The 22,728-nt window shown below is 36.3% G+C and overlaps 1 protein-coding gene across 8 annotated transcripts in view; it reads left to right on the top strand.

Moving 5' to 3' along the window:
* The window catches only part of OPA1 (OPA1 mitochondrial dynamin like GTPase), a 98,767-nt gene extending 83,916 nt beyond the window's left edge, over positions 1–14,851 (top strand). For 4 of the 8 annotated variants that reach the window (XM_064366935.1, XM_064366938.1, XM_064366937.1 and 1 more), the window contains 2 exons: positions 9,375–9,449; positions 11,936–14,851. In XM_064366935.1, the coding sequence (XP_064223005.1) occupies positions 9,375–9,439 (65 nt within the window). In that variant the 3' untranslated portion in view covers positions 9,440–9,449; positions 11,936–14,851. Of the gene's footprint in view, positions 1–1,385; positions 1,622–9,374; positions 9,450–11,935 lie in introns of those variants that run through there. The other 4 variants (XM_064366931.1, XM_064366934.1, XM_064366932.1 and 1 more) reach the window with 1 other exon arrangement.
* Positions 14,852–22,728: the final 7,877 nt, after the last annotated feature.

The raw sequence follows: 22,728 nt of genomic DNA on the forward strand, positions 1-22,728 counted from the left end.
AGCTGTTTCGGGTACCACTAACTGTGCCCGTATTAGTGAACTTAATCAGTACATGTGTGTATTATGACTGTTCCACCAACTAGACATTTTCTGACTCCTCCTTATCAAGGCCTCCATAGTCCCTATTCCCTAAGACACAACAGTATTGAAATTTGGCCAGCTAATAACCCTGCAATGGCCTCTACATGTTCAAGTGAAAGCTAGAGTACCATATCTCACTTTAAATCAAAAGCCAGAAATAATTAAGCTTAGTGAAGGAGGCTTGTTGAAAGTCAAAATGGACCATTAGCCAAATTGTGAATGCAAAAAAAAAGTTCTTGAAGGAAATTAAAAGTGTTATTTCAGTGAACATATGAATAATAAAGCAGAACAGCCTTCCTTATTGCCTGATTTCTGAATAGAAGATCAAACCAGCCATAACATTCCCTTAAGCTAAAACCTAATCCAGAACAAGTCCCTCTCTCTTCAATTCTGCAAAAGCTGACAGAGGTGAGGAAGCTGCAGAATAAAATTTGAAGCTAGCAGAGGTTGGTTCATAAGGTTTAAGAGGGGAAAAAGCCATTTCTGCAACATAAAAATGCAGGGTGCTGATGTAGCAGCTGCAGCAAGTTATCCAGAATATCTAACTAAGATATTTGATCAAGGTGGTTATGCTAAAGAACAAATTCTTGTTGGAGATAAAATAGCCATCTATGTTAACAAATACATTTCTTAAGGCCCTCGCTGCCATAGTTAGTGATTCCTCTGATGGATTTAGGCAAAAAAAAAAAAAAAGTGGAAAAGTTTCTGGAAAGGACTCACCATTTTAGATGCCGTTAAGACTATTCATGATTCATGGGAGGAGGTGAAAATGTCACCATTAACAGTTTAGAAGAAGTTGATTCCAACCCTCATGGATGACTTTGTGAAGAGTTTGAGACTTAGGAGGAAGTAACTGCAGATATGGTAGGGAGAACAATAGAACTAGAATTAGTAATCTTGTAATATGAGGAAACTTGAACAGATGAAAAGTTGTTTTTTATGGACAAGCAAAGAAAGTGGTTTCTTTTTTCTTTTCTTTTTTTTTGGGAGGGGGCAGTCTCAGGTTGAAGAAAGTGGTTTCTTGAGATGGAATCTGTTCCTGGTGAAGATGCTGTGAACATTGTTGAAATGGCAGTAAAGAATTTAGAATATTACATAAACTTAGCAGATAAAGCAGCTGCAGGGTTTGAGAAGATTGTCTCCAATTTCTAAAGAATAAAAATTTAAGTAAATTTGGGTAAAATTTACCCAAACTTACCTATTGTGGGTAAAATGCTATCAGACATCATCACATGCTACCGAGAAATCTTTCATGAAAGGAAGAATCAATCAGTACAGCAAACTACATTGTTGTCTTATTTTAGGAAATTGCCATAGCCACACTAACCTGCAACAACCATCACCCCGATCAGCCAGCAGCCATCAACAGCAGGCCCAGACCCTTCACCAGCAAAAAGATTATGACTCGCTAAGGGCTCAGATGGTCCTTAGCATTTTTAGCAATAAAGTATTTTTAAATAAGGTATGTACATTGTCTTTTAGACATAATGCTATTATACACTTAATAGATTACAGTATACTGTAAACATAAATGCACTGGAAAGCCAAAAAAATGTATGTGACTTCCCAGCACTTTGAGAGGCCGAGGCGGGTGGATCACGAGGTCAAGAGATCGAGACCATCCAGGTCAACATGGTGAAAACCCGTCTCTACTAAAAATACAAAAAATTAGCTGGGCATGGTGGCGCATGTCTGTAATCCCAGCTACTCAGGAGGCTGAGGCAGGAGAATTGCCTGAACCCAGGAGGCAGAGGTTGCGGTGAGCTGAGATCGCGCCATTGCACTCCAGCCTGGGTAACGAGCAAAACTCCGTCTCAAAAAAAAAAAAAAAAAAAAAGTATGTGACTTACTTTATTATGATATATACTTTATTGTGGTGATCTAGAACCAAATTTGCAGTATCTCCAAAATATGCCAGTACTTTGCTAGAAGCAAGCTGCAAATTTAGCCCTGAGTTTCCTGGTGGCTGGCAGATGCAAAATGGAAAGCAGAGGTCATTACGTCATTCATGGTGACCGTCAGACAACAACACAGCAGTTGCTTAGGAGAAGTGTAGGTCTTCTTGGTACACACAACTGAGAGAAATTTCCCTTAAAGTAGATACTGAGTTAGATGATAATAATGAATCTAATGGCTACATAATCATGAATATCATGGGGCCCTTTATTGTAATGTTCCTCTTATAGGCTAATATATGCAGTTATGGGGAAAAAAACAATGCTATCCAAACACTTAGCTGTTTGGTTTAGCTTATCTAAATATAAAATAGATGGTATCCAGAGAAACAGATGAAGTATATGTCCTCCATACGGTCTCCCATAAATTTTATTTATTTATTTATTTGTTTATTTATTTTTACAGCTGATTTTTAAATAAGTATCAGGTAGCCAGAAGTTCAAGATTTTACACTCATTGACCTTGACAAGCACCAGGAATGGTACTATTTTTTATTAGTTAAACCAGAGCCATAATCATTATAACTAAGCCGAAATTAGGATTGCCACCCACTTATAAAAGTTGAGTGGTCCAACAAGCATAAAAGCCTAAGTATAAGGCTAATTCATGTTCATACTGAAGCCTTTTGGAGAATAGGCCTTAAAATATATAGAACGTATTTGAAGAGGTTTTGATCATACTAGCCAAAGGAGCCTGGTAGAAATGCTTGTGTTAAGAGTTCATTTTTTAAAAAGCTGAATTTATCAACAAATCGCTATTGAGCATTTGATATATTCAGCAGACATAGGTTGTAATTTACCTTGCAGACTTTCTTAAGGTTACTTTCTTTGTAAATTATCCTTTATGGGGGTTATAAATTAGCAGTTTTTTAATAATCATCTTTAATGATTAAGTATTATTTAAGTCAGATCACTCAACTATGAATGAATGAATGAATATTCATGGAAATCTGCAGGACATCTATTACGTAGCAAGCAGTGCTATGCTAGGTTGAGTTATTTTAAATAACAATCTTTTTTGTAAGTAGAGAATTTGTACAAGCAGTCATTGCTGTTCTCCACATTAATGCTCAGAAAAAATGTTATTAAAATGATCTTTCCAAAATGAATTATGAAGCCCCATGAGAATGACATGGCAATTTGTGGTTACACATTTTACTAGAGGGTTAATAGTTTTAAAAGATGCAGTTATATAATGAATTACAACAATACATTTTATTCCCAAGTTTTAAATTAGTGCGAACTTTGAATTCTTCTGAATAGATTCCTTCATTTTCTAAATAACAAAGCTAGGACTGTGACTTACCCAGTTATAAGGTTAATGGCAAATACCACATTGTCATATATTTTAAATGGTGTACATTACAACATGTTCTCTGTAAAAATCATATAAAATAACTTCCCTATAGATTATTAAAAGTGTTAGACTAGGGATTCTTAAAAAACTTTTTTCATCAAATTCTTCTTTCATTATTAATCCTATGAAGTCCATGTTATAGAAGATTTTGTCTACAATACAGTTGCCTTTTTGATTAGAAACATGACCACCGGTTATAGTTCCTAATCAGTATACGTAAGTAGTTGTTAGGAGAGGGGATGTGTTTCTAGTCCAAATGAAGATTTCCATTTGAATTTTTGAAGTAATGGAAATAACCCAGACTTTACAGGCCCCAGAAATCTGGGAACCTCAGCTTTAAAAGTGCTATACCAGTCTTTAACAGTTTTCCTGGACATGTGACTTGATGCCTTCTTCTTCTCTAACAAGCAGGAATATTCTGTTTGTCTTCATTGAGTGTTTAAAAATAATCATGCCTATTTCAAGGAAAAAATCTGCAGGGCTAAGATTCAGAAAAAATAAGTGCTAGATTTAATCATATACCTTTGTCTTTCTCTTTGGTTCAACCTTTCATCAAGCGTAAAAGATGTACCTTTTTTCTTGTGCTGAATCTAAGATTTTAACTATAGTTTTGAGACTCTTGAATATAGTCTCCTGTTCACTTTTTTTTTTTCCTTTTCAGGTTTCCCCTAAACCCTAGATTCATTTAAATGCTGAACTTCTAAAGGGCACTTATATAGTGTAATTGTTTAATAAAAAGCAAACCTTTTCATGAGCAATATATATTGCATAATAAGAAGTATTCCTTTACTTTTCGGTACTATACTGAATAGATCTTTACAGTAGAATCTCACTTAGAGGGTATCTTAAAGCTTAGCACAAAGTGTTTATGCAACATGTTATAAAACAGTTCTATTAAGGTACATTTGGATCTTTGGATATGTGGCTTGCTTAAAGTACACTGCATTAGTAATTGGCAGCTTGCTTTCTTTAAAAACATCAAAAGTTTTAAAAGGTTTATTTCAGTGCATGTGTTAGTGTTTTGTGTGTGGTTCTTTGTTCCTGTTCTAAACTGTTATTAACCACTGAAGTGAACCTTCTCCCGGGTTTGGCCTTTTGGTATTCACAGTGTTATTCAAAACCTAATTACAGATTAGTCTATATTTGAGACTTTTAGAGCAAGTATCAGAAGACCCAAAAAGAAAATGAGAGTAGCAATATCATTTCATGTAGAGATAAAGAGACCCAAAACATGAATGGGTGTCAAGTCATCTGAAGAAAAGAAAAAAGAGAAGGAACTTCATTCACTGAGATGGTTTATGAGTTGGGGATTATGGGAATATTCATGACTCAATCAAGAAGCACAATGAATTGATGTTTGAAATAGCTCATCTTTTAAGTAAACATTGGATAAATGGAAAGTAGACTCAGTGTTCACTGCATGTAGAAATAGCTATTTCTATATAACAGAAATAGCAGTTTGTTAATCCCTTCCTGAGTTGGTTTAACTTACCAAGTAAATCACAAATTTTATTCTTTATTTATGAATATTTAATTCAAATATTTAATGGAAATGAGAGTTTGCTTTATAATTAGTCAATGCTGATCCATACACATATGTCTGAGAGAAAGCAGTTTCTAATGATGAAATAGTTACAATAATATTTTTTGAAATTTTAAAGCACTGTAATACCAAAGCATTAATTTGAAGGATCGGAAAGTAGGAAGTTTTTGTTGCTAACATTCAACTTCATTGTTTATGAATAACTTGGTTTTCTGTGCAGCCAGATGGCATAGTTAGTATACAGACATTCTTGGAAACTTATATCAAATTTTAAGATGAATGAATTTATGAGAAATAATTCTGCTTATTTGTAATGTAGCTTTCTAGAAAAGCACGAAATCAGAATGTGGTTTCTAAAGCTATAAGTGAATATACATACATAGTCAGCATCTTTCAGCCTTGATAAGAAGATGCAATCATTAAGTTGAAGGGATTTTTTTTCTCACTTGTGTTGCTGGACCTGAGTATGCTGTTCTGTGTTGCTTGTCTGGTTCAGGTGTGACCCACCAGCTTTCCTTGACCTTCATTATCTATGTGTATTTTATTTTGCCTCCTTTTCCCAGCTTGCTCATGCTCTTTGATCCTGTCTTCAGCCCTCTTGATCTCTCATGTAATATTCTTGAAGCCAGCTAAGTTATTTTTTCTCTTTGAAAACCACAGCCCTTATTTTCTGTGCCGTATTTCAGGGAACTTCATTCATTTATCATGTATTGACCATACACGGTGATCCAGGCATTATTCTAGACACTGAAGATGCCGAGCTTTTTTTGTCCCATTTTGTCCTCTTGTATTGTTCTCCAAGGGTTTCCCCAAATGTATATTTAGTCTCCTCAAGAGGGCATAATTTTCATCAGAATGTGATAGCATATTATGTATGTACTGTTTGGTCATCCTTAGGCACAGGAATACTTAGGAGGTGTCAGTAACTATTTTGTTCCTTTTTACTGAAATGCATCTTATTTTAAGTCAAAGGTAATACTTTTAAAATGGCCAAATAGACTTAAAATAACAGCATTTGCTTTGTCACTTTGAGCTTTACTTTATTATAAGTTAACATACGGTAGCAGACTGGGTATAGTAGCTCATGCCGTGTAATTCCAGCAGTATGTGAAGCCGACTGCAGAGGACTGCTTGAGGCCAAGACTTCGAGACCAGCCCGGGCAACATAGTGAGATGCCATCTTGACAAAAAAAAAAATGTTTTAAATTAGCCAGGTGTGGTGCTGCATACATGTGGTCCCAGCTACTTGGGAGGCTAAGGTGGGAGAATCGCTTGAGCCCAGGAGGTCGAGGCTGTAGTGAGCTGTGTTTGCATGATGGCACTCCTGGGTGACAGTGCAAGACTCTGTCAAACAAACAAACATGGTAGCAGATGTAATGTGTGTTTCTTAGAGCAGTGTAGACAAAGCTAACTCTCCAGGCTTTAATGTCCCTATATTTAGCAATGATACCTGCAGGGTTGTATGAGACCAAATGAAACACCAAATTTGGAAATGCATAGTAGATACATCATAGAATGAGAGAGTAAGCCAGGAATGCTTCTCAGAGGTAGGATATCACCTGCATTCTCATATCACTTTATCAAGTGCATTGCGACAGTGAAAGAACAGAGAAATGAATGTTTTTGTAGATAATGTTTAAAGGATACATTTCATAATTGCTGTTTTAACACTCACCTCCAGTCTCCCCTCCCTTCACACCTCCTGCCCCTGTTACTTCCTGTTAACCTAATTAAGTGCTCTTTGTCATTCCTGAGGTTTCAAGGCATGGTAGTGCTGTCTCCTGATATTCTAATTGTAAATATTTAAGGGAAATTTGGCATTTTTTCATTTCATCGTTTTCGTGTTAAAGTACATTAATAGTCTTTTTGCTTTTATTTAGGAAAAAAACTGCTTTCCTCTTAATTTTAGGAAAACTTGATTTTCATTTAGGGCTTACAGAGTGAGACCCCTGCATCAGAGTGGCTCTTGGTATCTTTCAATCCAGTTGGATCTTGCTCTGAATAGTCTCTTGTAGGGAGTGGGGCTGCTGTACCGAATGCCTGCAGTAGTCCGTCCAGTTTAGGATGGGGGTCACGGATAGGGCAAAAGGATGGGTAGATCTGGCCGTGCGGCTGCCCTATTGTACTCAAATTGTGTATCAAGTAGAGTTGGATTTCTTCTCTTCATACAGTATAGCATTCCCAAGTAGAAATATTTCTCAATGAAATGTGGAGAGAAACACCTGTTTGAGATTTCCATGTATTGCCTGATTTAAGTTAGATGATTTTTTTTTTTTTGAAGACCACATTTATTTCCAGAATCATAGGTAACAATTTAGAAAATGTCTTTCTCCTAACCTCCTAACTTTTTAAAACTCCTTCAACTGATGAACTGATGTGAAACTTTCTTACATTCACTGGAAAAAAAAATAGGTTAAGCTGTTTCTAAGCAACTAGATGAATTAATTTTGAAACTAAGAATTTGGTCTTATTTTGGGAAAAAAAAAATGTTTACTGGTTTGTCTGCTGTTTAAAAAATGGAAGTGAGCCTACCAAAAAATTGAGACCAAACATCTAAGAGATGGGTTCAAGTTGTTTTTTTTTTTAGTTTCTCTAGTTTAATTTTATATATAAGGGGTTAATGTTGCCTTCATAATAACTATTATCATATTTTCTCAATACATGGTTTGATTAAAACAATTGGGCTTCCCACACACACAGATTTTATATTAGTCTGAATCTAATACCTAGCATTAGAAGTGCTTCAGCCAGGCATAGTGGCATTTGCCTGTAGTCTCAGCTACTCAGGATGCTGAGGCAGCAGGATCAGTTGAGCCCAGGATTCTGAATCTAGCCTCGCCAACACAGCGAGACCTAGAAGTGTTAAATTACTGGAAAAATAATATGAAAGAATGAATTACTGGAAAAAGAATATGAAAACGTTATGTTCTTTATATGCAACCACTGTAGGCTTTGTTGAGTTCTTGCAATGCTAATAAGAATTCATAAAAAGGACAGTTCTTCATTTTCTTGGGTACTCATCACGAATGCTGCCTCACTGATAAAAAGGAATACTTATATCTTCAATTGTAGATTATTTACTTTTAAATATAAAAGATATAAATGTCAAATATTAAATGCATCTTACATAGTTTTCCTATATAGAGAAAGTAGAATGATTACCAGTTTTGCCTCTGGGTCACTGACTTTGAACCAGCCAACACACCTTAATTGGTAATTTCCACTAATATGTTAAATTACATGAAAAGGACAAAAATATTTAACATGCTTACTATAACCAATGTTTTAAAATAGGAGGCCACGCACAAAATACAGTGGCTCACACCTGTAATGCCAGGACTTTGGGAGGCTGAGGCAGGAGGATCACTTGAGCCCAGGAATTCAGGACCAGCCTGGGCAACAAAGTGAGACCCTGTCTCTACCAAAAAAATTAAAAATAAAAACCTAGCCAGGTGTGGTGGCACATGCTGTGGTCTCAGTTATATGGGAGGCCAAAGTGGGAAGATCACTCGAGCCCAGGAGGTTGAGGCTGCTGTAAGCCCTGTTCGCACCACTGCACTCCAACCCCATCTCAAAATATAAAATAAAATAGCAGGTGTGTGACTAAGTTAGCAATGAAGCAGTACAGATAATGACTTTTCTACTTTTCATAGGGTATTGGCATGTACTGTGAATAGTTCATACTTATGGAGGAAATCTCATTTCAGACAGAGATTATATATTTCATTTAAAAGTCTATAAACATGTAAACCTAAAATAAATAATGTAAATTTACCTCTAGTGGCTCTGGTGTTTTTAAACTTTTCTTATTTATAGCTGGCAAAATACTTTTGTCTATGTGTTTTTATAGAATCATTGCGCTTCTCATGTGTGTTGCAAGCATCTCCCACAGTTTCCTTTGTCTTTTAATTTTATATAAATGAAAGTATACATTTCAATATGGCCATATTGATTGATCTTTTCCTTTGTAACTCTTATTACTTTATACTTAAAAAGTCATTTCCCAGTCTAAGGCCCCCTATATTTTCTTTTAGTTTTTTTAAATGGCTTCATTGTTTTATATTTTCCAGTGTTTCAGACATTGCTAACTGTGGGTTCTTGATTGGGCTGTAGAAAATCTGAGAATTCCTTAAAAGTATGTACATAATTGTACATGTACTTATTACATGTTTTTTCCATGTTAAGAGTCCACAGCTTTTATTAGATTCTCAAAGGGGTTCATCAGTCTTTCTTCCCAATTCCAAAAAATGTCTGAGAGCTATGACTATAATCCATCTGGACTTGATTTGGATAAAAGGTAGTATGGTGAGACTCATGTTTTTTTCCCTTTTCCCCAGATAGTTAAGTATACCAACCATTTGGTAAATAATTATCTCCTGATTTGTGATACCTTTGAAAAATAAATTTGTTTTTCTTTAATTTATTTTTATCTCCACAGAGAAAGTTAGAGAAATTCAAGAAAAACTTGATGCTTTCATTGAAGCTCTTCATCAGGAGAAATAAATTATATTAAGTGAGTAAAAATTCTATAACCGTATCAGTGTTAACTAAATACAAAATTACACTTTCCTTAATAGTTTAGCATTCTATTTCACTTAGATCCCACTTGTTACTTATGCTGTAATTTCAGTGGCATGAATCTCTGAAACTAGCTTCTGAATTTCATTTCTGTAATGTTCCTTTGAGTAACTTAATTGCCTTCTGGCGGAACTAAAAGTATCCTCTAGAAATCATTTCAAACAGAACAAAGGTGAACAGATAGCTAAGATATTGTATAATGTGCAAGTGACTCATATTTTTTGCATGTAAGGAATCGCACTGTAGTTGACATTATTTTATTCCTCATTGCCTATAGTCTATCAATACTTATGTGTAGATTGAGTATTTAACTTGCAAAATTTTTATTTGACTTAATTAAAATTTTAATAATTGTTCTTAATCCATATCTCTAAATTTGTTTTAAAACATTTAGATAAGCCTTTTTCCTACTTAATTTATATAGCCTTAGAATTTAGTACTCACCATGTTCCTAATAAAATACATATTTAAAGCCTTTTCCTTAGTAGCATAATCAATTAATTGTTGCTGAAGAATTGTAATAAGTCAGTTGCCTTTTTTTTTTTTTTTTGAGATGAGATCTCGCTCTGACACCCAGGCTGGAGTGCAGTGGTGCAATCACAGTTCACTGCAGCCTCAACCTCCTGGGCTCAAGCAGTCCTCCTACATCAGCCTTTAAGGAACTGGGGCCACAGGCTCATGCCACCATGCCCAGCTAATTTCTTTAATTTGTTGTAAAGACAGAGTTTCACCCTGTTGTCCAGGCTGGCATTTGCTTTTATAAAAGAAGTTGAGAAAAGAAAAATGCTGTAGTTAAGTCATTATCACTTCAAATATTTTGTCACTTTTTGTCTGTGAGCCTTACCCTACAGACAGCCTGCAGCAGGGTCAGAACTGGAAGGAGTAGAAATGTCAAAGATTCTCTCCCTAGCTACACTCAGTTCAGTTCAGAAAAGGCTCTTAAACCAAACTACTTACTTTCCTCTAGTGTCAGGAAAATGTATTTGAGAAAGCAAGGTGGAAAGGGAAGCACAACTTAGTGGTGCATCATTCAGAACAGCATGACAGCAATGAAGGAGAGAAACAAGACTTAGAAAACTTGAAAGTTTTGTTACTTTGTTTCATTTGTTTCTTAAATAAGTTAAGAGAGGCCAGTGCACCTGCTCATGCCTGTAATCCCAGCACTTAGGGAAGCCTAGGTGGGCAGATCACTTGAGGTCAAGAGTTGGAGACCAGCCTGACCAACCTGGTGAAACCCCATCTCTACTAAAAATACAAAAATTACCCGGGTGGGGTGGTGGGCACCTGCAATCCCAGCTACTTGGGAGCCTGAGGCAGGAGAATCAGTTGAACCGGAAGGCAGAGGTTGCAGTGAACTGAGATCGTGCCACTACACTACAGCCTGGGTGACAGAGAGAGAGACTGTCTCAAAAAAAAAGTTAAGACAGATATATGGAAATATACAAAAATACTAATCATCTTTAACACAAGCCTTAATTTTTGTGTTTTATAAGTGTCCATGTTCATAAATGTTTTCTACATCTTCTGTGTATGAATATTTTATTTTAAAACCATTAAGTATTACAGTATCATCCTAGTCATGATAGTTACTATGAATACTTAACTATTTGAGATAAACATTTTTAGTACCTGCTTGATCTCTCCTTTAGCACCAGAGCTTACATGATCATTTTGTTTACCGATCTGTATGTGCTTTGCGGGGGAAAAATCGATGAAAGCCACAAAAACCCCATTAAAAATACGAGCTGTATTTCTGTTTTTTTTTTTTTTTTTAATGAAATGAGGAAGCTGAAAGCCAACCAGTGTTTCACATAATGGTGTCTCTCCCCTCAGCTGATCAGTGTGACATCCAGAGTTGCCATTGCTGCTGCTGCTTAACTAGTCTCTAAGACCCTTTTCCACCCTTGTGACTTAAGACTGTGAACTTTTACAGAGTATCTGTGAACTGGACAGATGACCTATTTTGTACCCTGCAGATTCATTTAAAAGAATAAATCTGGCCGAATGGTAACCTTGCTTCATTCTGACCATTTTATAGTTACCAAGGACCCTTTCCTTACCTAAGGAATACCTTCTCAATTATAGTTTTAACACATATAGGATTCCTAAGTAACTGTTATTCTGATATTTGCTGAAGATGTTTATACTCTATACAGCCATACACAGATTCGTCTCCAATTAATTTTAATATATGCTTTTAACTTTTTTCTACAGGAAATGAATTCTAGTATATTTTAATTTATGTTTGATTAAAAAGTTATTCTAATATTGTTATGGTAGGTGATAGACTAAGTTTAGTAAAACTAGCAAACTGAAGCAGTTAGGCGTCATCATTTTTATGATCATGCAGTAATAAACTTAGTTTAGAAATTTTGCATTTGTCTCCCGACCTCAATTTGTCAAATGGCTTTATTTTTACAGAATCCTACTCATAATACAATCAGCTCTGCATACATCTGAAGAATGAAAACATCAGAGTCTTTTGTCCAGCCTCTTTTTCTTCTGCTGTTCCACCTTTCTAAACATACAATAAAGTCATGGGATAAAAATAATTGATGTGTGTTATGGGCGCTTTAACCATCAGCTGCCTTTCGAATGGAAGAACAGTGGGAATGGATTGACATCCTATTTTGTTGTACTGAAGTGACAGATTGGAATAATAATTGGTACCATTAGGTTCAGTCCTTGAAGATAAGAAACTTGCTGTCTGTTTGTTGTCTTATTTGTGGTGGCAGTAGTTTAACTGATTAACTGAGGTTACTCAATGTCAGTTTCTTTTCCAGAAATATAATGCTAGGTGTTTTGAAATCTTATATGACAATTTTTTTAAAGTTATCAATTGTATATAAAATCATAGTAGCCTGCTAAATCATTGTGTGTGTCTGTAGTATTCTCTTCCTGGAAACTATCTGACCATGATAATTCAGTTTACATTCACCACATGAAAGAAAAGAAAGAAGAACCCCTAAACAGATTAATTTGGATTGTAACAACTCAGTGTACATTGAGTGAAAGAAATTTCAACCCTTTGTAGCCAGCAAAGAAATTTGCCTTGGGAGCTAGGTCAGTACCAGCTTACCTGTTTGATGCAGTTGCTGTTTTCTTGCTATCTGTATCCATTTGAAATTGATTTATTTTAGATGTTGTATACTTAAGTTAGGCTTTCTGTTAATAGTGGTTTTTTTCCTATTGACAGAGCCACTGGATTATGACACAGGATGGGGAAAATTAAGGATAATCAATTGACAAATTTCATTTAGAATATCAAACATTTCAACCAGGCGTCAGAAAAAGGCCTTCTTTCATAAGGCTATTTTAAATAGGAATTATTTCAACAATTAGAGTAATGTTGACCATCCCCCTGTTAGCCAAATAAAGAAAAAATTAGTTTAATTTATTACAATTTAATTACAGTACTACCCTCACAACATTTTCATGTGTTTTAAATAAGTATTTTTTAATTGGCTAAAGGACATTTAAGCAAAGAAATGCTTTTTTTTTACTTAAAATATCTATCTCATTTGCTGCCTTTTCCCTAAGACTTTACTTTGTTAATAAAAATGTCTGTTGTGTGATGTTTTTTATTTTACAGTTTGCTAAATCTTATCATTTTCTCGGAATTGTTTGTGGTAAGAGCTCCCTTGCTACTTCTCATTTTATTGTTTTACATCAATGCATGCTTTGTTGTGATCCCTCAAGATGTGACACTTGGTATGCATTGTGAAAAGATACTTCGGAAACTGGGAATTCAGCATATGTTTGTTAAGAAAAGTCAGTCCAGTTTTAAGCAGCATAGATGCGCTGGCAGATGCATAGTCAGGAACCTTTTCTATTTATTTGAGGTCTAGGGACAGTAGTGAATAGAAAGGGAGGAGAGCTCTGTTATCTTCTATTCACAGATTAGGAGATCACCTTACTGGGTACACCCTGTAACCAGTGCTTACAGGTTAATGCATGTTAATGAATATTTTTGCAGTTGTAAAGCATAGCAATTACAACTACATATCTATTTCTAAAGAATAAAACGGGACAGTATTTGATTCTGTCAACTATAGAGAGAAAAAAAATGCCTTCAGCTGTATTTCCACAGATTTCTCCCAAGAAAAAGACTGATACTAGTCACTACTATTGTTACATCCCTTTGTATAAGTTTTAAGAAGAAGTGGAGGGAGATCTTCACTTCTTTGAGGAAATCAATATTGTAACTTATATGAATAGATGATAACAACTAATATTACTAAATGTCCCACATGAGAGTCCTGATATTCTCTCCATCCCCCACAGTAATGTGGCTTCTTTCATGGATTTTTTTTTTCTTCTTTTTAGCTGATCTTATCCTAAGCATGCTTTATTTTTCCTTGAAAGCTAGGTATTTACTAAGTGTGGATGCTATTGAAAGAAAATACAATTCAGTCTCAACAGTAAATCCTGTGTCTTGTGTCTGTAGTTCAAAAGTTAGAAATGATTCAAATTTAAACAACAGGACACTAAATAGACAGAAGTGAAATTCGAACTAGCCACACAAGCATTTGGTTTTATGTCAGAACTTGCAAAGAGTGGAGTGAACAAAGCTCTGTATGGAAGACTGAACAACTGTAAATAGATTATATCCAAAATTAATTTGGTCGGGGTTTCAGTTTCGAAAATCAGTGTACCTAGGCAGCGCGCAGTAGGAAATAGTGGCTCTTGCAGCTGCCCAGTTTAACCGCCTGTGCTGTAGTTAAACTGGGGTTATAGTTGCAGGTGAAACAATCAGCCTTTCTCGTAGTTTATTATATTGCCCTCCCTTTGTATTCCCATTTTCCACACTTTTTTTCAGCAGACTTCTTTCTGCAAATTATTCAGCTTCCAAATGCAAATGAATGGTATAAACATAGGTAGGAAACATAGAGAGTGGTGTTTCCTGACCTCACGTGTCGGAATTTTACATAGGGTAAGAGTCAGAGTATAGGTTTAAAAGATAAAATCTTTAGCTAATTATTTTGTATTTATTTATTCTAGATGTATGTATCTGAGGAAAGAAATATGGTATTTTTGCTTTCTAATAAAGGGGATCAAAGTAATGGTTTTTATCTCAGTTCTCTAAGCTGGTATATGTGATAGCTGAGCAGTATGGAAATGTGCTTTAAAATATGCTCACCTTTTGAATGATCATGGCTATATGTTGTTTAAATATTTAAAACTTACCTTGTTTTCACATGTGCACTGTGAATGAACTTTGTATTATTTTTTTAAAACCTTCACATTACATGTAGATATTATTGCAACTTATATTTTGCCTGTGCTTGATCAAAGGTCATTTGTGTAGATGACTAATTAAAAAATATTTAAATCACATTATAATTCTATTATTGGAGAGCATCTTTTAAATTTTTTTCTGTTTTAATGAGGGAAAGAGAAACCTGTGTACCTAGGGTCATTATTTGACCCCATAGTATAACAAGCTCTTAATGTGGCTTTTCTCTGAATGCTTAAATTTCACATGCCTTGCACTTCACAGTTGTACTCCATGGTCAGCCAGTGCTTTTTTTCACATCGTGATACTTGTCAAAACATTTCGTTATTTTTCTTGGTAAAATACATAAAAAAATGTTTTCTAATTGCACTTTGCTGCCAAGGCTGTCATTTTCATTAATGCTGCTAACATGTTCATATGAGGCTTACTCAAAAGTTATAACTAAGTCTTAGAACTGGAAGGAATTTTAATTCCATCTACCATCTGATTATAAACACCTGTTACTCACTTTGTTATTCCTCTCAGAACTTTGCTCATAAATGATCCCTACTAAATATTTGTTGATCATTGAATATATAAAGTTAGGTAGAGTGTAGGTGTGCCTTCTTAATTCCTTCAGAAGATGCATAGGCAAGAACATGTTTCAGTCATGTTAGCATTTGTTTTCTTTATCAGTGCTAACAGACTGATCCTAGTGTGAGGCCCCATACTTTTATTTTAAGCTAGGTTTTCATCCTTTGTGTAATTCAAGTTCAGAATCTTCATGTCTCAAAAGTTTGAAGAATTTAGTCACTAAAGATTTAATAGAGCAATTTATGTTTTTTAGCATGTCCAATTGAAGAATTAATACATTTATCAAATCAAAATAGCTACCATGTGCTTATAAATAACACAGATATATTGTAAAATATGTTTTAAAATAGTCACCCGATTTGTGATAACTAAAACAGTCATGTTCTGCACTCAGTTGATAAGTGTAGAAGACTTAAGGGTTCAAACAAGTACTACAAAAATTGTTAAAGGTTCAAAAATAGGAGACGGTATCAGGAAAGTTTAAATGTGGGTACGTCTAGCTCAAAAAAGACAGCTTCTATAACTAAGGATAAGAAAAACCTGTAAGGCATTAGTTTAAATTTTTATCCTAATATGGCAGAATTACGCTTGAAAACAGAGAGTATGTATGTGATTCCTAAGACTTCTCGTGAGTTATGGTCACATTCTACAGAACCAGTGTTAAGGTGTATTTGTGGTCACGTCACTGACAAGGAGGTAAATACTACTTTGAAATGCCTTTAAATGAAAATCGTTCTGTTATGCTTTGTGATAAAAAAATTCTTGTTCCTGGTGTTAGTACTTTTGATTCATTAACCCAGGTGTAAACTTTTCCTATCCATGTATTTGAGAAGTTTCAAAAATCTTTTTTTTGACAGAACTAGGCCTGAGGCACCACTGAAGATCCAGTCACAATGCAGTGATACTGCCAGCAGCCACCCACAGAGATACGTCTTGACGGCTGTATTAAGAATACGAGTTACGGTCTTTAATGTTCAGAACACAGTATTCATTCTGCTGCTTACTCTTGTAGTTATTAAATCACAGAGCAACAACGTGGAAATTAGAATTGTATCCATTTGTCACAAAATATACTCATGGTTTATGTGACCTAATACTTTCCAAAAGGTCTTGAGACCTCTAAAATTTGTGAGAGAATATGTAGGGAATAGGTTAACCCCGTCTTTTTGCTTTGCTGAACTTTATCTGAGATTAGGCCAGATCATCAGAAAGCAATACTGCCTGGGCCGCTACTTACCTACCTCTTTGATATTACGTCCTTGGCTTTCACAGGCAATGCCATATAACACATCTATTGGAAGAAAATACAGTATCTTTTGCGATAGTCTAACCTAATGACATGCCTTGGTTATCACTGAAATTCGTTAAGGGTTACTAGATAGTGCCAGCAGTTTCCCCTCCAGACAAATGTTTGTACTGCTTTCCTTATGGCAATGAGAACTCAAGACCTTACCATTTTCTTTCCTTCAGCTGCCAGGAAATGCTGGAATTAATTTCCCTTTCAACTGAAGGAAGGAACCTAACCATTTTTCTGGTCCCTTAGTTTGTGTTCTATTTTTGTTGTTAATCTCTCTTTCCATACATCTTAACACAGAAATAGGCCTGTGTTACTAACAAAATGTTATGCTTACTTTTTTCTCCTTTAAGAAATATATTTGTCTAGAGGGTTTGTCAAGAATTCCCACATTTGTCGTAATGCTCCATCCAGGTGGTACACAGCCACTCCCCTGGCATGCCAAATGTATATAATGTTTTTCCACGGTCAATTAATGTATATATAGTAACACATCAGAAATCACCTCAAGGACACAGTACACACCCAGTGACAATAATATGCCTGCCTCCCCACTGCCATGAGCAACACTTCACAGTAGCAGGAGTTGTCTGATGTGTGTTGAGAGTAAGGGTGCAGAGATACCTAAGTTTGCGGACATTTCAGAAATATTAACACATCCTAACTAAGGGCCTAGTGTGAAGGTCTGAGCAGGACTTGGAACATTACAAAGAAGTGGACTAAAACTGGCCAGCAACATTTTGAGATCCATCTAGAAACTCCACTGAATTATTTTTAATGGTCAATATCCTATCTTGCCAAGGATTGGTCCCATGAAACATTTTTGGTTTTCCTTTAAAATTTTGAAACTAGGAAGAGAACTTGAGTCCAGAGCAAAGAAACCAGTATGTCTTTGTTTTGCTCCCATTATCACAGACAGTATTATATCCATTTTATAAATGAGAAAATCAACTCATGGTTTGCACAAGGTTATTCTAGTTGAATGGCAAAGTTGAAATTTGAAAACAACGATGATTACAAGCCTATGCACTTTCCAAAATACGCTCCCTTTCAGAAATACTTTTAGGAAAGTAAACACTTATGATATCAGGAGCGCAATAGGGCACATAATATACCTAGAAAGTGCAAAATGACCTAACTCATAACAAAAATAGTCTGTGATCATCTTTCCTAATTATATGAGGCTATTGTTGCATTGCAAGAATGGAACTATCCACAGAGATTTGTGGCTGCCTAAGAGACCTTAGTGGACAAGAAGATAATGAGATTCTGGAGGTTCTAATTTCACATTAACTCTAGTCCCTAAGTTTTAAGTGTAAAAAACAAGTGCTTTGCAATTCTCAAGATATTAATAATGTTAATTTTCTCATTTTATCCTGTGCAGATTCTCTCAATCTTTTTTAGTTAGTCCAAGTATTAAAATATGGGATTACTCTTTCCTCAATTTTAAAATCTTGATTGTATATTTTATTTTTCCAAATTACTACTTTTTTTTTTTTTTTTTTTTTTTTTGAGACAGGGTCTCTCACTCTGTCCTCCATGCTGGAGTGCAGTGACAAAATCACATCTCACTGCAACCTCAACCTCCTGGGCTCAAGCGATCCTCCCACCTCAACCTCTCGAGTAGATGGGACTACAGGAGCACACCACCATGCCTAGCTAATCTTTTTTTTTTTTTTCAATTTTTGGTAGAGATGAGATCTCAATATGTTGTCAAACTGATCTCCAAATTCTGAGCTCAGGCAATCCTCCCACCTTGGCCTTCCAGAATGCCGGGATTACAGGCGTGAGCCACCTTGCCTAGCCCAAATTACAACTTTTGACTCTTTTTTTTTCCCTAATAAAATTACTTTGAAAGCAAAGCTATTAGCAAAAGCCTTTAAAATTTCAACTGCATTTATATTTCAGGAATCTCATGTACATTCTTTAATTTTCTTGCCTTGAGATATGTCTGGTTTCCCAAGACTATTAGGACCGAAAGAGATATTTTCATGCCAAAATCTGTATGAGTTATCTTACGCACATCAGAACATCTCTAATATGAATGCTTAATTGAACATCTCTGCCGTTTGCTGCCTCTGACATGCCATAGGCTCTTGGCACCATCACAAAGCCACTCCCACTTTCATACTTTCAGATTTCTCTAAACATCTGAGACATTTACATTCTTGCTAATTATACTAATTGCTCCGGTCATAGCTGAATCAAGATTCTGAGAATGTAATTTTGTTCGTGTCAAAAGCATTGTTTTGTTATCCTGTTGGTGGAGTGAGGTATTTGGACCTGGATGCTCCTCCCGTTGGGCGCCCCCCGTTGGTACGTTTCGCCAGCTGTGTGCTCCGTGATTGGCTGGGCTTTTGATGTGCAGATACTACAAGTTGGTCACAAACTTGTGTACAATGGGCCTGTTCTGGTTCATGTGAAAATCAACATCCTTTTTTGTGTTACCGGGTGACAGGATGCTACAATACTATTAGCATTTGCAAAGAGCGTGCTCTGTCCAAGGGTGTAACCGCAGATCGTGTGCTGCTCAGTTTGTGTTTCTCTATTATGTGAGAGACACAAAGAAGCTGAAGGCTGGCAAAGGCCTGTCAAATCTTGTAATGTAGCGCTCGACCCCCAAACTCCACTTGGCCTCCAAGCATTTCTTGTTCCCTGTCCCACCCCTTTCTCTGAATGGGCTCTGAGGTAGGTAAATGAATTCAGGGGCCTGGTAGGCGGGGGATTCCTTTCTGACCTCATTCCTGTACCATTTGTTTGCAGGCTTGTAGGGGGAGAGGAGGACATTTTGGAATCCTTTGTGTCAAATCATTTTCTTGCAGGTTGGGGAGTTAATGGTAACTTTGTCTGAAGCCGGCCAAGCAGAAAGCCTCCACAGATGAGGCGTGGCGTGCTCAACCTCCTCAAAACCACGAGATGAGAATGTGGAAATGGCGAACTTTCTAGAGCAGATGAGTATGCAGCAAGTCTGCATGTGCCACATCCAATGGGAAGCTGAAACCTCCTGCGTATTTAGGCATACAGTAGTTCATGTTAAGAGTGTTTTCCTCTTTCTGAATCATCATGGTGTTTTCACTGATGCCTATAGTTTGAATAATCTTTGGTGCATCCAATATTTACATATTCTAAACCATTTTGAAAGCCTTCTACTACCTGGCTACCTGTATTTATGGTGTGATTTCAGAAGTTTTGTCATTTTTTTTTTACCTTCAGATTTACTTCATTTACCTAAAAAATGAACTACAGTTTTAGAACAGCGATAACTCTTATTTTGCAAGAAAAAAGAAAGAGAGAGAGAAGCAATTTGCTCAATTAGTGTTAGCGCTAGAAACTCTATTTCCTGATTCCTAGGCAAGTTCTATTTCTGTTTCATGAAGATTTAGATCCAGGGCCACAGGTTCAGTACTTCCAAAGCCAGGCGTTTTGTGAAAGAAGTTGGGGATCTCAATATTTAGGTGAAACCTCCCTATTTTCAAATGTTAGCCTCCCTGTTTTCAAATTTAAGTATTAAATCTTAATACGCCATGCCCAGCTACTTTTTATATTTTCAGTAGAGATGGAGTTTCGCCATGTTGGCTAGGCCGGTCTTGAACTCCTGACCTCAGTTGATCCACTAGCCTCTGCCTCCCAAAGTGCTAGGATTACAGGCATAAGCCACCACGCCTGGCCCACCAGTTTAATACATTTTGTACCCCTCCACTCTTCCATCCTGTCTGTACAGATCAGGTGGCCCCCATGTCTCACCTTCATTGCTGCCATGGGCCTTCATTTTCATCTCCTTTTCATCCTCCATGCTCCTGCCACAATGAAATATCTAAAATGGGAACATGATCATTTGATTAAAATCTGTCTCCAGGTAGCTTTATTTCTTCACTGATAAGAGGGTTTAGTTGGATGTGCATTCAAGGTCCTTCTAATGCTGACATTTGTGAAAACTTCAATTCTGTGTTACATAAAATTGCCTTATGTAAATAAAACTGCCCTTAATTGGCATATAGCTTTATTATGTCATTTAATCTTTAAAATATGTCCACAAAGTAGTTAAGATATTCATTGTGATGGAATGGATAGAACTGATTATTGTATTATTTTAAACATTTAATTAAATAGTTTGGTTCTGGCACTAAACTTCTGGAGTATTTATTACAGAGCTTTACTGAAGATATAAAACACTTTCAGAGGAAAATCTTTGCTTTCTTGGCATCTGGAGAATTTCTTCATGAGTGAATTGCCTTCTTAGATGCCAATGCTTAATCTACACCAGCAGTTGGTAGAGGGTGGTTTTTGGCTCCCTGGGGGTCCTCAAGATTATTTCCACAGTCCACAAGGTCAACATGATTTGGATAATAATACTAATATTTGCCCTTTTCACTGTGTTGACATTCCCTGGTTGTACAGAAACAACAGTGCACAGCACTGGAGCCTCGGCGTGAGACAGGGCAATGGCACCACCGTCCTGACAAGCATTGTGTCATCTTCACTCACGTGCACTCCGTTTTTTTTTTCTTAAAAAAAAAAAGTCTGGTACACAGAAAACATATACATATGCATATAAAGGATAATGGTGATCTTGAGAAAAAGTCCTTGTATCATTGTTTAATTTGTGACCTAAATTACCATTTTTTTTCAAGGAACACCATTTTGCTTAAAAGAATGACAAACTATAGAACTCAGACGTGGCAGCCATTTTCTCAAACTAAGCCGAGTGAGTCAGCCACTTCAAGGAAAACCGCTTTTGTGTACTTATTGCCAATGATACAAAGTACACAATTAGGCAAAAATGAACATTTTGAAAAACTTGGATCTGTCATCAAGCTTGACAACTTTTCAGTATATGTATTTCTGATGAGATAGTAATATGAATGGGTGTGATTTTGCGATATTGTAAAGTGCGAAGTGGCAACAGTTGGAAGATCTGCATAACCATGGGAACTAATATTTCTGAAATCGTTAATGTGTTCTGGTAACAAATCAGGCATGGGAGAAGATCCCTACAAAATGGGAGCTAGACCAATGGCGTTTAAGTCACAGAATATGAGAAGTTCATTGATACGGTTTCAGATGCCACATTACAACTAACCTTTGCTAAGTGTCGGTGCGATACCAGAGAAGACTCACAATGACCTGAAACAGCTCTTAGATTATTCTCTTTTTCAGTTCCATAACTGTGTGAGGCCAGGTTTTCTGCGTCTAGGTCAACCAAAACAGCATATCACAATAAGCAGATAAGATAATCCAGTTATCTGCTATCAAGACAGACATTAAAAAGAATTGCAAAAATGAAAGACGATACTACACGTTGCTATATTTGTTTGTTTTTCATCAAAAATGTTATTTATGTTAACATGCAGTTGTTTTATTTTTTAAATACATTGAGTAAATAATATTTCTCAGTTTTCATTTCTTTTTCTTTTTCTTTTTTTTTGTGTGTGTGAGACAGAGTTTCACTCTTGTCACCCTGGCTGGAGTGCAGTGGCGCAATCTTGGCTCACAGCAACCTCCACCTCCTGGGTGCAAGCGATTCTCCTGTCCCAGCCTCCCCTGTCACTGGGACTACAGGTGCGCACCACCACGCTGGCTAATTTTTGTATTTTTAGTAGAGATGGAGTTTCACCATGTTGGCCAGGCTGGTCTCAAACTCCTGACCTCAAGTGATCTGCCTGCCCCTGCTTCCCAAAGTGCTGGGGTTACAGGCGTGAGCTTCCACACCCGGCCAGTTTTAATTCCTAATATAATAAATACCCACAGATATAACCTACACAAACAAAAACTTTTCAGGTTCTCAATAATTCTCAAGGGATTAAACATTTGATAATCACTGCTTTGTACTACAAGGAATTAGCTACAGGATCAGACCCTTTGTTTAAAATATCTGAAGCTCTGTACTGTCCATGAAAATTACCTGTTGGCTTCTTTAGCTGAAATCAGAATATATTTTATATCAATGGCAAGTGCCAGAAGTCAGGCCAGCAAATGGCAGTGATCCCTGGTGTGTTGGTTGCGTGTTCAAATCAGCTGTACCCCTCCACCAGACCTGTTCTCCCTAAGGACATGGTAGTGTCATGTCATTACATTCATTGGATAGTTTTCAGGCCATATCTCACTTGGCCT

Source organism: Aotus nancymaae, unplaced genomic scaffold (assembly GCF_030222135.1).
Source record: "Aotus nancymaae isolate 86718 unplaced genomic scaffold, 86718_ANA_hifiasm-v0.15.2.pri h1tg000067l, whole genome shotgun sequence".
NCBI lineage: Eukaryota > Metazoa > Chordata > Mammalia > Primates > Aotidae > Aotus > Aotus nancymaae.